The 15,343-nt window shown below is 37.6% G+C and overlaps 1 protein-coding gene across 1 annotated transcript in view; it reads left to right on the plus strand.

Moving 5' to 3' along the window:
* Nucleotides 1–15,343, plus strand: part of LOC140171339 (usherin-like) — a 58,781-nt gene that overhangs the window by 20,418 nt on the left and 23,020 nt on the right. Inside the window, exons 7-11 of the mRNA XM_072194579.1 lie at nt 4,614–4,932; nt 5,486–5,637; nt 12,229–12,403; nt 13,107–13,124; nt 14,715–14,907. Coding sequence (XP_072050680.1) covers nt 4,614–4,932; nt 5,486–5,637; nt 12,229–12,403; nt 13,107–13,124; nt 14,715–14,907 — 857 coding nt within the window. The remainder of the gene's footprint in view (nt 1–4,613; nt 4,933–5,485; nt 5,638–12,228; nt 12,404–13,106; nt 13,125–14,714; nt 14,908–15,343) is intronic.

Consider the following 15,343-nt stretch of genomic DNA (forward strand, 5'->3'; position numbering starts at 1 on the left):
AAAATCGCAACAAAAAAAAAAAAAAAAAAAAAAAAATTTTTTTTTTTTTTTAGATTTTTTCAAAAATGTCAAAAAACGCAATTGGAGCCAAAATACGCAAATTGCGGCGCAAATAACGCAATTGCGTATTCTTAGCAGCCCTAAATTAATCCCTCATTGTTACTGCCAAACCAATTTTAGAGGATCTGCTGAAATATAGGCACTTTGGGTTTGCAGTGTATGGTCCTAAACCCTCAATATAATTGTTTCTTGTTTTTCTTCTCACCCAGTTGTTTGTCTCCAAGATAAGTACTTAGTGGTCCAATTAACATTATTGTTATCTTATTGACTATGCAGCTCGTAAAAATTTGGGGATTTCTTTTAGAATACCCTACCACTGTAGATTTTCAATGGGGGTCTTTTATGAACGACCCATACACATATACACGGTGAATGTAAAAAATGGTAGGGTATTCTAAAAGATGGCCAAATTTGGCCCTGCTTTATATTAAGGTGAGACAGGTGTAATCGGTTTTTGTGTGAAGATCATAGAAATTTAAAACTTGGTACAAAGTAATTGATATAAACAAAAAATACTCAAATGTTAAGCATATTAATTAACTAATTTGCATATTTAATTAGGGAAAATGAGCTACAGCACCATTGGTGCTCTTGTTAAACATTCTATTGATGCTACTTTTCCTGTCATAACCAGATTATTCAATTCAATCTTATCTTCTGGCTATTTTCCAAAAGCATGGTCAACAGGTATGATTATTCCATTGCACAAAAAGGCGCCTACATCTGATCCAGGAAATTACAGAGGTATATCTTTGTTAAATGTATTTAGTAAGATATTTACAGGTATTTTAAACAAAAGGTTAACTGAATGGTGTGATGTAAACAATAAAATCCCCGAGTGTCAAGCAGGTTTTCGTAAAGGATATTCCACCATTGATAATTGTTTTGTGCTTCACAGTATTATTCAAAAGTGTTTCAGTAAAAAACGGGGTAAATGTTACTGCTTATTTGTTGATTTTTCAAAAGCTTTTGATTCTGTTCCAAGAGATAAACTTTTATTCAAACTTTTTTCTATTGGTATTCGTGGAAATTTTTTAATATAATCAAAAGCATGTTTAAGACAGTCTGTGCGTGCGTAAAGTCATGTAATTGTATTAGTAAAATGTTTGTTTGTCCTGTGGGTGTTCGCAAGGTTGTATGTGTAGCCCATTACAATTTTCTATTTTTATTTCATTGTTGAAAGATATAGTTTTCCAGTATAGAGGTAAAGGAGTTAAACTGTCTGCTGATGAAGAAATTAAAATTCTCATGTTCGCCGATGATGTTGTTTTATTGTCAGATGATCCCAGTGGGTTGAGACAACACATATATGCACTTTCAACATTTTGTAAAGAGTGGGGAATGTCTGTAAATATGGATAAGACAAAGGTTATTGTTTTTCGCAAAGGAGGGCGTTTGAGGCGTGACGAAAAATGGTTTTTGAATGGTAATGAGATTGAATGTGTTAGTTCATATAAGTATCTTGGTATAACATTTTCCACAGGTAATTCATGGGGTAAAGCAACTTCAATTTTAGCCCAGCAAGGTGAGAAAACACTTGCTGCAATCAGAGGGATTTCATATAAAGTTGGTGGTCTGCCTTTTATTCCTTATTTTAAGATAATTGATTCGCCTTTATTGCCCGTTCTTCTTTATGGATCAGAATTATGGGGCTACAAGTCTTATACGCATCTCGAGAGGGTTCATGTAAAGGCTTGTAAGAAATATCTGGGTGTCGGCAGCAAGACAACAACTGTTGCTGTTTTAGGAGAATGTGGCAGATTTCCACTTTTGTAATGAATGCCTACCGTTGTATTAATTATTGGTGTAAACTATTATGTATGTCAAATCACCGTTACCCATACAAATGTTACAAAATGTTGTATGCACTTGATAACCAGGGTCATATTACTTGGGTTACTCAAATTAAAAATTTACTTTTTAATTATGGGTTTGGTATTGTCTGGATTACTCAAGATATTGGTTCTGTTGAAAACTTTTTAATATCCTTTTCCACCAGGTTAAGAGACACAGCCAGGCAAGAGTGGTTCGCCGATGTTTGCACACTTGACAAATTATGTACATACCGAGAATTCAAAACTCTCCTTAATCCTGAAATATATTTGTTTTCTGTTGAAATTTCATCTCATAGAAAAGCCCTTAGCCGGTTGAGGTGTTCCAGTCACTCATTATTTATTGAGACGGGTAGAATTCAAAATATTGATAGAGAATGTCGCATTTGTGTCCTTTGTGAAACAGGGGATATCGAGGACGAATTCCATTTTGTTCTCATTTGCAATTTTTTCACCAGCTTATGTTAAGATACCTGCCTGTTTGGGTTTTGACTCGTCCAACTCGTCAAAAGTTTTATTCTTTAATAAATACTCAAGACTCGAACACTTTGACAAGCTTAGCTGCATTTGTTTATCATGCATTCAGTCTAAGAAATAGTGTAGTTAAAACTTAATCATGTTAATGGTAATACTTTACATGTAAAAATTATTCATCAGTATACTGTTTTTCTCATACAAGTTATATAATTATTTAAAATAATTTGTGGTGTTGTTTGTGTATTTGTGATGCTTTATAATGCAAAATATTTTGTAATACTATGGGCCAAAGGCCTGATTGTATTTAATAAAATTGAACTTGAACTTGAACTTGAACTTGAACTTGATCCACAAGCCTCAGCACACTTTACAGGTTGTCGCTGACCACTACAGCCCCACATCATTCCATAAACTATTAATAGGGATAACCATCAAAATTTCATGTTGCCCCTATTGCTACAAAAGATTGTTTTCTGGATAGAACTCATCAATAGAAGTATTTTGGTGGTTAAATGGTCAAAATTGGTCAAAAACTTTTCGAATTATGAATTTTCAAAGTTTCCCATTCTGACCGGTCATTGGAACGAAATAAAATGACAAGGTCCAAAAATATCAATTGGGAGCAAAATTGGCATAAGCATATATTTACCTTTATATATTTCTTTATTTTAACATATATGCAAACATGAAACAAGCATATTGTGAAAGTATCAAAGGGTTTTCTTATGAAATGGCACTTTACTAGTCAATGGCATAAATTATTTTTTCAAACCGAGGCATTGAAATCATGCATTTAGCGAACATTTGCCAAAAATCATCCAAGATGGCCGATATGGCACAAAATCAAAATTGCACTAAGTCCAGGTAAACTTTTTTTTCACAACCAAAAATTTCGATGTTATTGGGTTTAATATGACCAATTAGTAGGTGTATGCAAATTAAATATTAAGTGTCATTGAAGGTCATTGATTCATTCACAACAATAGAGGTTATCCACTTCACTCATCATGCTCATGTGTGACTTCTACAAAAGGTGCTGGTTCCCGTAGTATTCCCCATTCAAAACAATTCAATACATGACCTCGGAGTTACCTGCATGACTTTCGCATGGGCTATTTTGAAACAGTTATGGTTGCACATTCAGGTACTTCTTTTGAAAGTTCTAAACAAGGTATAGCCAGCAGCAAGTTGTAGATGGTATGGGCTAAATATAAGAAAACGTTTAGGGTTGAAATCAGGTGAAAAATACATCAAATGAGCACGAAACTTCACATTTATGTTCAGAAAGGTGTCTTCTTAGCATGATTCGAAAGGAGTATGGAAATTCCAAAGGGAAGCTGGTGATTTAATTTGTAACTCGAGATCTACTTGTTCAATATTTTAACCTTTTTACAGAGGGTATGATAGAGGTATTACTGGCAACTCTGCCAAATTTCATCTCAGTAGGCCACGTTTTTCACCTGAAATTATTGACATGAATATTTTGTGCCATTCTTGAGCAGTGCTGAACTCAGCCACTGGTTTATGTCTGTGCAAGCAGTGCACAGTTGAGCTCCCTGCATGTCTATGGGAGTGTTCTAATCAAGTTGATGGTTCATTGGTCATCCCTACTATTAAACAACAAATCAGGGATTTTGCTGCTTCAAGAGCGCACACCCTAGACATTCCACAAATAGCCATCACAACCAGGATCAGCTCCCCGAGTTTTGTACGGGTTACAACGAGACAAATTAGCAGTGAGTTCCTTGTCCAGGGGAATTTCAAGCTGACTCAATTTTTCACGAGAGCATAGGCCAACTAGGCACCACCAGGGTTTGAACCCGCAACCTCCCGCACCATAGTCGAACGCCTTAACGATTGAGCTAACTTGAAACCATACAGCCTCTGTGAAAGACTTGAACCCTAACGCTAAAAGGAGAGAAGATGAACAAAGAAGTTACTTGGTAACCTGGGATTCGAACCTTGGGCCCTGCCCAGCACACGATCACCGACCGGTAGCCAAGGATCTTTCGCTGGTCCGGCCAACGAAAGCATGCATACATGAGACTTCGTCACGGCATCACATGGGATGCATGCATGCGCAGTGGTTTTGCTTTGTATGATTTTATAGAGTTAGGGTTAACTAAATCTTCCACTGGGGGAGAGTGGATTGTCAATGGTATAGCCCATTCTACTGGAGACGCAAGACTGAAATTAGAATGGCCATTAAATTTCTTAATAAATGTTTTCTTTTTCCTTTCCCAGGACTCCTCCAATTCCTTACTCCAATGCAAACATCACCTTTCAACTCTTGGCCCCGGAACCGGTACCACGACCCGGCTACAACAACTTCTACAACACACCGGAACTCCTGCAATTTGTCAAAGCAACACAAATACGAATACGTCTACAGGACCACTATCACGTGCCCAGCGATCCACGTAACCGACATAGGTATTATGGGATTGATGAGGTGACGATAAGTGCGCGTTGCGACTGTAACGGCCATGCGTTGTCGTGCGATTTGGAGTCGGACCCATACAAGTGTAACTGTCTGTCTGCCAGTCGTACAACAGGAGATCATGTAAGTAGTAATAAAGAGACTTATAACAGAATTGGTTGCAGTATTTTTTAACTATAGTATGATACATTTGTATGCCTCTACTAAATTAAGGTTTTTTGACCTAAGAGACGAAAGTCAGACACTATACAAAACTATTTGGAGTTTGAGCAACAATAGGCCTACTACTATTACAGGCAGCTGTAAAAACATGTATTATTGTAAGACCAATCTATTGTCATGTTTTGTGGAGGGTGTCTGCCTTTTGTCTCTTTCGTCAAAAAGAAACCCTCATGTAGAGACATATATACTTGTAGATGGAATTCTATGGTCACTCATTAATGTGTAAAAAATGAATTCAGAATGATCAAGATTATTGTGGTAATAACCACATATCAAAATTACTCTGTTGTTCTACCAACAACAAATTTGCTTAATTCCATTTAGGTGAACGTTGGAGCATGTGTAAACATCACAAAGATGCCAAACAATCAGGGTTGAACAAAAATTAACCAATATCATGTTATAAGATCGAACATTATGGCTTTAATGTTTTTATGTACAATTTCTTTCACAGTGTGAGCTGTGTTTGCCTCTATACAATGATAAGCCATTCCGCTATGGAGACCAAACCAATGGCTATAACTGCAAGCCTTGTAACTGCTATAAACATGCTGATAGCTGTGTGTATGATGTATCAGTGGACCCATTCCCCAATGATCACTCAAGGTAAGATGGCAGTATGACAAAACAAGTGTTAAGATAAGAGGATCTTAGGATCTTACTCATGCCTACAATTGCAACCCTTGTAACTACTACATGTATAATCATGCTGATAACTGTGTGTATGATGTATCAGTGGACCCAATGATCACTCAAGGTAAAATGGCAGCATGACAAAAGTATTGTCATAGGAGGGTCATACCAATGCCTACGATAAGACGGCTTAGTGCAACACAGCCGCATCTCCATTTTTGGCGAATATGAGATTTTGGTACCAACATTGTAATGCTGGTTTCATACTTTCTGCCACTTGCCGCTGAACGGTGTGACGCTTCATCTTGCCACTTGTACTTTTCTGCAAGCGGAGTTGCACACCGCTGAGCAGTAGCGGTATGACTATGAAAGCCACTGTTGCCGCTCAAAATCATATTTTTGTTCACATACGTCAGAGCGACACCGCTCCGAGTTGACTTGAATTCAACTCCCAGCGATGCTGTCGCTTGGGCAAAGCGGTGGAGTGATCGATATATCGGCTTGCCGCTGGTCACCGCCAGCGTTTCTGGTGAGACTGCGCAGTGAAGCAAAATCCTCTTCAAAGCGGCAAGCGGCAGGAAAGTATGAAACCCGCATAAGATACCCAAACAATGAAGAAATATTAGCAATATTAGTTGAATCATTTTCTTACGATCCGTGACCATTCATAGCATACCTTTGTTTCTCTGTGGATTTGACTAGATGGACATATTCTAAGAAAAATTAGCTCCTATGTCCCTCCCAAAAGGGCGGAAAATCTATTTATAGCTCATTTTTCAAAATGGCAGCCGGTGACATTTTGAAAAACATGAATATCTATATCCCATTTACTTGATAGGCTATAATGACAAATAATATGTCCTTTTCGACTATCTGTGGCATGCCCAACCTTTTAAGATAAAATTCAAAGTGTTGAGAGGTCATTTTGACCCCTAAATCCAAGATGGCCGCCAGTTCCATATTGAAAAACATGAAAATCGATATATCATGAAGGGGATAGGCTAAAATAACAAACAATGTGTCGTTTTCAACTATATTTGGCATGAAAAAACCGTTTAAGATCATATTCAAAGAGTTTGGGGTCACATTGACCCCTAAATCCAAGATTGCCGCCAGCGGCATATTGACAAAAACATGAAAATCTATACCATGAAGTGAATAGGCTATACTGACAAACAATGTGTCGTTTTCCACTAGTTTTGGCATGCCAAATCTTTTGTTGTTATATTCAAAGTGTTTGGGGGTCATCGTGAACCCTAAATCCAAGATGGCCGCCAGCGCCATATTGACAAATATGAAAATCGATATATCATGAAGTGGATTGACTATAATAGCCAACAATGTGTCGTTTTCAACTATTTTTGGCATGCAAAACCATTTAAGATCATATTCAAAGAGTTTGGGGTCACCTTGACCCCTAAATCCAAGATGGCCAGCACCATATTGACAAAAACATGAAGTGGATAGGCTATACTGACAAATATTCCACTATTTTTGGCATGCCAAACCTTTTCATGTCGTATTCAAAGTGTTTGGGGGCATCTTGACCCTTAAATCCAAGATGACTGTCTAAGTCATGTCGAAAAACATGATGAACGATATTTAAGATGTGACACGCATGAGGCAAATACTTATTTTTACTCAATTACTTATACTATAGATTTTGAAAGTGTTACCATTGTTCTTTCAGGAAAGTTGCACGTTAAGAGCATGTGATGGAGAACAGAACAGACACTGAAGAGCTACAGAGCAACCAAGAGACTGATAAACTAGAATGCATGCTGAAAGATCATTGCCCTGTAAAAGATAGTTTAGAAAAAGTAAAGAAATGGGAGAACATTAAGGACAAATTTTTACAATGGAAGGGCCTTGATAAATTTCAACATGTCGATACAACAGTTGAATGGGATAAAGGACCTAAGGGATATCATATGCATGCTACTTGTTGTACCACGATGTCTAACACACACGCTCTCTGCCAAGCCACAAAACGCAAGCACAAATCTGAGAAATAAAAAAAAAGGCAGGGATGTCCGGTCAGCAATCATCTTTCTCAGGACCTCCTCGGCCTCCCAAGAAACTTCGTTCAAGTATAGGTGTTCTGCATGATATGGCATTGTGCGTCCACAAAAGTCTGGAAACCGGAACAAAAACACTGTTGTTACTTTTGACACAAGATGCATGGAGAAGATTCAAGGCACACACTGCAGATGAGGATACAAGAGAGCGGTTAGATCCCAGACAGGCAAACAGCCTTTGGCTTGGAAATCAGATACCACGGTCATTGCTGGCGTCAATATGTCAGCAATCAAGCGAGAGATAATCTCAGTAAAAATACAGAGCATCTACAGCATGTTAACCTTCGGGAGGCTCAAGCTTTGTTCTTTCAACATATCCAACAAGTCATATTTAAAGATCGTGAAATACGCAACCTTGAAGGACTGCTCCAAGATTACATTCGCATTACTTCAAACTACGGGCACTTTTCCCAATTAAGGTCCAGCTACCTCAGGTAATTTCTGATCAAAGAATTTGGAAAAGACATAGGATTTCACGTACGTATTCAGAAGAAAGTTAGTGAGCTTGTGTATGATACAAGCACTTCCGATACATACATGTACATCGAGGCCCCGCTGTTATCACTGGGAGTAACGGATGACCAGTTGGTCAACAATGTCGCAACGCGACTTTAAATATGACTTGTTGGATATGTTGAAAGAACAAAGCTTGAGCCTCCCAAAGGTTAACATGCTGTAGATGCTCTGCATTTTCACTGAGATTATCTCTCGCTTGATTTCTGACATATTGACGCCAGCAATGACCGTGGTATCTGATTTCCAAGCCAAAGGCTGTTTGCCTGTCTGGGATTGACGTTATAAACGTATCTAACCGCTCTCTTGTATCCTCATCTGCAATGTAGATAGTGTGTGCCTTGAATCTTTTCCATGCATCTTGTGTCAAAAGTAACAACAGTGTTTTGTCCCGGTTACCAGACTTTTGTGGACGACAATGCCGTATCATGCAGAACACCTATAATTGAACGAAGTTTCTTGGGAGGAGGTCCTGAGAAAGATGATTGCTGACCGGACATCCCAGCCTTTTTTTTTTTTTTTTTTTCTCAGATTTGTGCTTGCGTTTTGTGGCTTGGCAGTGAGCGTGTGTGTTAGACATTGTGGTACAAAAAGTAGCATGCATATGACAACCCTTAGGTCCTTTATCCCATTCCACTGTTGAAACTTATCAAGGCCCTTCCATTGTAAAAATTTGTCCTTAATGTTCTCCCATTTCTCTACTTTTCTAAACTGTCTTTTACAGGGCAATGATCTTTCAGCATGCATTCTATTTTATCAGTCTCTTGGTTGGTCTGTAGCTCTTCAGTGTCTGTTCTGTTCTCCATCACATGTTCTTAATGTGCAACTTTTCTGAAAGAACAAAGGTAACACTTTCAAAATCTATAGTATAAGTAATTGAGTAAAAATAAGCATTGGCCTCATGTGTGTCACATCTTAAATATGGATGTTCATGTTTTTCGACATGGCTTAGACATTCATCTTGGATTTAGGGGTCAAGATGCCCCCCGAACACTTTGAATACGACATGAAAAGGCTAGGCATGCCAAAAATAGTGGAATATTTGTCAGTATAGACTATCCACTTCATGTTTTTGTCAATATGGTGCTGGCGGTCATCTTGGATTTTGGAGTCAAGGTGACCCCAAACTCTTTGAATATGATCTTAAATGGTATTGCATGCCCAAAATAGTTGAAAACGACACATTGTTGGTTATTATAGTCAACCCACTTCATGATATATCGATTTTCATGTTTTTCAATATGGCGCTGGCGGCCATCTTGGATTTAGGGGTCAAGGTGACCCCAAACTCTTTGAATATGATCTTAAATGGTTTTGCATGCCAAAAATAGTTGAAAACGCACACATTGTTGGTTATTATAGTCAATCCACTTCATGATATATCGATTTTCATGTTTTTCAATATGGCGCTGGCGGCCATCTTGGATTTAGGGTTTAAGGGAGCGCACCACCATTAAATGCGCCCATTGAAATACACGGTAAAAGGCCTACATTTGGATCTCGTTTTGGCACTTGAATTACGTATTTCAGCTATAAAGCTTGGTATCAGATTAAAGCTGATCATGTGTAGAATATTATTCTTTCAACGGAATATATTGCTAACCACCGACTTTTTCTGTTATTTTGCCGCAAAGAAAAATTGTGCAAATTTAACCCTAAAAAATCACTCAATTTTGGAAACCGGACGTTGTTCAAATTCGCGCCAGAACTTCAACTCTGAAATAAGAAATTGGGACTTTTTCTCCGAATTCTTCATGTATATACTTGTCGGAAGCAAATGAGCTGAAAACGGGCAAAATTTGACTATACGTTTAGAAAATAAAGCCAAAACAAGCTCAAATAAGCGGTGGACTATTTTAACCGAATTTCACTGTTACATAAATCGTGGAGTGATTTGGTGGTGCGCCCTCTTATAAACGTCAATAGTTATCAAAATCCAAATTTTTACTTTTTAAAGTAAACTAGAGATAGTTTCTAGTCATTTTGCAAAATTTCATCCCTCTGCGACATTCCGTTCGGAAGAAATGATGTTTTAAAACTCAGCTCGGAATCACCAAAAGACCCAAATTTCATCATGTTCATCAACATGCAGAGTTTTGCAGAGGTTGGACAGAAAATTAAATGATTGATGCAAAAGGACACTTTCTAATTTAAAATTTTTAGTTGAGAAAAGTACAAAATGTGTGTATTCATGTTTTGAATATCTTTAATATAGGCCTATTTACTTAATTATGTCAAAGTACCCCCCTTCTTCTTCTCTGTCTTCAAAACAAGGCCTACTGATATTGGCAATTTAAGCAAAAATACAAGTTTTATGCGTTATTCTGATCTGGTATAAATTTACAGCAAAGGCACTCACGAAAGCGATTTTTCATGCTTTTCTTGACGTCGGAGACCTGTATTTTTGGGTAAATTTTTAAACAAATGTTCCTAAAATTAATCACAAAAGTTATTTAAAGCACTTGTGACTGAAATAAACTGATTTTTTAAGACTTCCGCCCTTATTCGATGTCTTTTTTTGTACAGAAGCGCTTGAACATAGTAACACATCTTGAAAGCCTCTTATAAGGGAGCGCACCACCATTAAATGCGCCCATTGAAATACACGGTAAAAGGCCTACATTTGGATCTTGTTTTGGCACTTGAATTACGTATTTCAGCTATAAAGCTTGGTATCAGATTAAAGCTGATCATGTGTAGAATATTATTCTTTCAACGGAATATATTGCTAACCACCGACTTTTTCTGTTATTTTGCCGCAAAGAAAAATTGTGCAAATTTAACCCTAAAAAATCACTCAATTTTGGAAACCGGACGTTGTTCAAATTCGCGCCAGAACTTCAACTCTGAAATAAGAAATTGGGACTTTTTCTCCGAATTCTTCATGTATATACTTGTCGGAAGCAAATGAGCTGAAAACGGGCAAAATTTGACTATACGTTTAGAAAATAAAGCCAAAACAAGCTCAAATAAGCGGTGGACTATTTTAACCGAATTTCACTGTTACATAAATCGTGGAGTGATTTGGTGGTGCGCCCTCTTAAGATGACCCCCAAACACTTTGAATATTACAAAAAAAGATTTGGCATGCCAAAAATAGTGGAAAATGACACATTGTTTGTCAGTATAGCCTATCCACTTCATGGTATATAGATTTTCATGTTTTTGTCAATATGGCGCTGGCGGCCATCTTGGATATAGGGGTCAATGTGACCCCAAACTCTTTGAATATGATCTTAAACGGTTTTCATGCCAAATATAGTTGAAAACGACACATTGTTTGTTATTATAGCCTATCCACTTCATGATATATCGATTTTCATGTTTTTCAATATGGAACTGGCGGCCATCTTGGATTTAGGGGTCAAGATGACCTCTCAACACTTTGAATGTTATCTTAAAAGGTTGGGCATGCCAAAGATAGTGGAAAAGGACATATTATTTGTCATTATAGCCTATCCAGAACATGGTATATAGATATTCATGTTTTTCAAAATGTCACCGGCGGCCATTTTGAAAAATGAGCTATAAATAGATTTTCCCGCCATTTTTGGGAGGGACATAGGAGCTATTTTTTCTTAGAATATGTCCGTCTAGTCAAATCCACAGAGAAACAAAGGTATGCTATGAATGGTCACGGATCGTAAGAAAATGATTCAACTATATCATACATGATGATCATGCAAATAGTCAGCATCCACTTGATAGTTCGCTCAATGCCACCTAGGGTGTAACGAGCACTGATAACGAAATGGGTGGCCTTATAAATGCCTCATTGGAATTACTGGGTTGAGGGCCCTGGGAGCTTATTAGGTAACAAAAAATGGGTATAGTTTTACATACCGTACATAATAACAAAAGCTTACAATGCCCACATTCTTTGTACCAATCAATTATAAATCAAGTGGAGAACTTTATTCTGAAGTGTTCTGAATTTTCCTTTTCACGCTTTAAATGTTTATCTTCTTTACAGGGGTGGTGGCGGTGTTTGCATCAACTGCCAGCATAATACACAGGGCAGATATTGTGATCAGTGTCAGGAGGGATTCTTCAGAGATCCCACAATACCTATAGACTCCCCTGATGCATGTAATCTGTGTGGGTGCTATACTGATGGGACTGTAGGAGCCAGTCCTTACTGTCAACCGGTAGGTGTGAACCCTTTGAATATGATTTCACTCAAATCTTGGCTTTAAGTTTTTTTTTAGAACACTGGTATATTATGTCACTGGACAAACAAAAGCGTGCATTGTTTACATGATTTTAATTACTATAATGATAGTTTATAAACTTGTCTCTTATATTAAATTGTGTTCAGTTGTATGCTTGTGTCTGAAGTAACTTTAGAATTTTACTATTCTCTGGCATTACTTCTGCTTGAAAAATGGTTAGTCTCCAAGCTGCCAGTGGATGCATTATGGACTCAGTGAAACCATAAATTGTCAGCACATTCATTGCTTTTCTTCAAGTTTTATTTTATAATTTTCACAATTTGTGAAAATTACATAATAAAACTTGTTGAAATTCATTTGAAGAACTGAAGGATTTCCAATTTGTGTCCGGAGCACTTAGCGCACGGTGTAGCCACAACTCATTAGACTTGCAACACAAACAAGCACACATGCTTTGATTCAAAGTTTACCGACTGCATGGCAAACATTTTGCCCCTCCATGAGCAACACGCAAACATGGCGGAGTCAGTACTCTTTGGGTGTACTAATCCTTTGCAAGCTTGAGACATACTTTATTTTAGGCTTATCACAGTGCATGATCACTCATATATCATTCTGTAGTACATTTTCCTTTCATGTTGATATGACCTGAACACATATTTCTTTCTTTCACTTTCAGAATATCTTAAATCCAAAGGTAGCTCTTCTCTTCATAGTATCTGTGTATGCATGTTATTCTTTGTATGCTATGTAACTTCTCCAGGGACTGTCTTTTGAGAGGAGTGAGAGCAATTGCTCTTCTACAGCTCCTCTTAAGTTGCATTTACAAGAGTGATTATTGCTCCATCCTTTTGTTGACTCGTTAAATTCTTTACGCTTTAATGGCCACAGGGGCAAACAGCTCTTCTAAAGCTCTTCTTGAAGACAGTCCCTGCTTCTCTCAGGCCAGAAGCCAGGATGTACTTATTGTATGGGGGAGGGGGGAGTGCAGTGGGGCACTAGACTTAGACTTCTTTCAGAGTTTGTATCCATTTGGACCCTATTTATGTGAAGGTTTCCTCCAAATTGGAACATATTGGCATATAATTTATGTTCAAAAATCGTTGGAGCAGTTGTTTCACCCCTGTATCCTCTTGGCTACAGACCTGGCTGTTCTTTGTAAAATGTTGTTAACATTTCCATGACTGTTCCCATATACCTGTACATCAATATCCTATAAATCAAGCTTGTTCAGTATTGTTATTGCTAACATTATTTATTTGTCAAATTTTTAACTTTTCAACTTGACTTGTAGCATGTTGTTTTTATATTTCTGTTCAATGTTATGTACATAATATGAATACTCTGATCAGCTCATAATTGGCAAGAATTAAAAGGTTTTTGTTAATGTGCATGTCAATAAAGTCCCAGTTTATGTCGGCATATATCCACAATAGTCCGCATCAGCATAGTTCATGTAGGTGCTGCGTCGAGCTGTCTGTATGTCAGTCTTTCTATATCAATCCACTGAGTCCTGCTTATTGCAAGCTGATCGTATTATTTGGTTCACCTCAAGTTTGGTAGTGATGTCAATGCTCTTTTGTGGTTGCGCTGCAAGCGTGCTGACAAGCCACCCCTGTGCATGTGCGTGTACACTATGGGCGTTTAACTTTATGCACGCGATTCGATACTGCGGCGAGCAAAATACACACATACGTCACTACCGAACTTGAGATGAACCAAATTATAGTATAAGTTATCGCAAGTAGTTGCATGGAAACTAATTTATGTTGTCTAATCACATTAATATGCCTTTAATGATAAATTGTTTTTGACAATGACAATGAATATAAAGTAAAGCTTTTGACCTCTTGCTATATTTTATTGCTCTATATACTGCTTATGCTTGCATCTCTCTTACTTTCCACATAGCTGTTTGCCACATTGTCTCTGTTGTTTGTCTCATTAACTCTCTATCTTGATCACTTTCAAACCACACATCTCTGTTGTCTATGCTCTTCATGTCAACTTTTGTGAAATTGAATAATTTGCAATGTGTCTGTACTATGAAAGAGAAATATAATTGAAAGAGAGAGAGAGAGTGGGAGTGAGATTGTTTTAAATAACATAATTCAAGATACTTGGGAGAGAGGAAAAATGACAGTAATGATAGACAGAAGAAAGAAACAAAAGAAAGACAGAGGAGAGGGAGAGAAAGACAAGACAAATGAAATGAGAGAAAAGCGGGAGAGAGGAAAAACTATTTTATACAATTAGTATTAGCATATCATTATTTTCTTCATTTCAGCTTGGCGGGCAGTGCCAATGTAAACCACACACAACAGGTAGAAGTTGTGATACCTGTGAAAGAGGCTACTACAACCTGTCGCCTAGCAACCCAGATGGCTGTGAATCCTGTGGATGCAATATAGATGGAATTGTCAATGGTGAAATGGGTTGTAATGATTTGGGCGTGTGCACATGTAAAACTTATGTTATTGGTAAGTGTTCAGCCGAATTTGTAATCTGGTTGTCTATATGATCAGATTTTAGTTGCTTGTTGCTATAGAGAAGTGTAAATTGATTAAGTGACAAGTGTATATAGAATGGGTCTAAAGCCGCACGTTGGAAAAACAGATGTGGAAATGAGAGTATAAACTGTTATGCCTTCAATGTGTAATAAACCTACTCAAGTTACTATTTAGGCATGGTCTGGTCTGCTGTTTTCCTTGAAAACGATGATTTCCAATGTGGGTGTTTCAAGTCTTTTACCTGTAGAGGTTCTAGCTTTGGTCATTGGGGAATGGGATGAAATCATGAACAATTAGAAAATTCTTTCCACTTGGATTATGGGGGTATGTATATCAGAGAGTCTGCAGCTAGTTCTGATTAGGATAATGGCTTCTTGTTCATACACTATGCTTTTGGGTGTCCTGT

This window comes from Amphiura filiformis, chromosome 2, assembly GCF_039555335.1.
Source record: "Amphiura filiformis chromosome 2, Afil_fr2py, whole genome shotgun sequence".
Classification (NCBI taxonomy): domain Eukaryota; kingdom Metazoa; phylum Echinodermata; class Ophiuroidea; order Amphilepidida; family Amphiuridae; genus Amphiura; species Amphiura filiformis.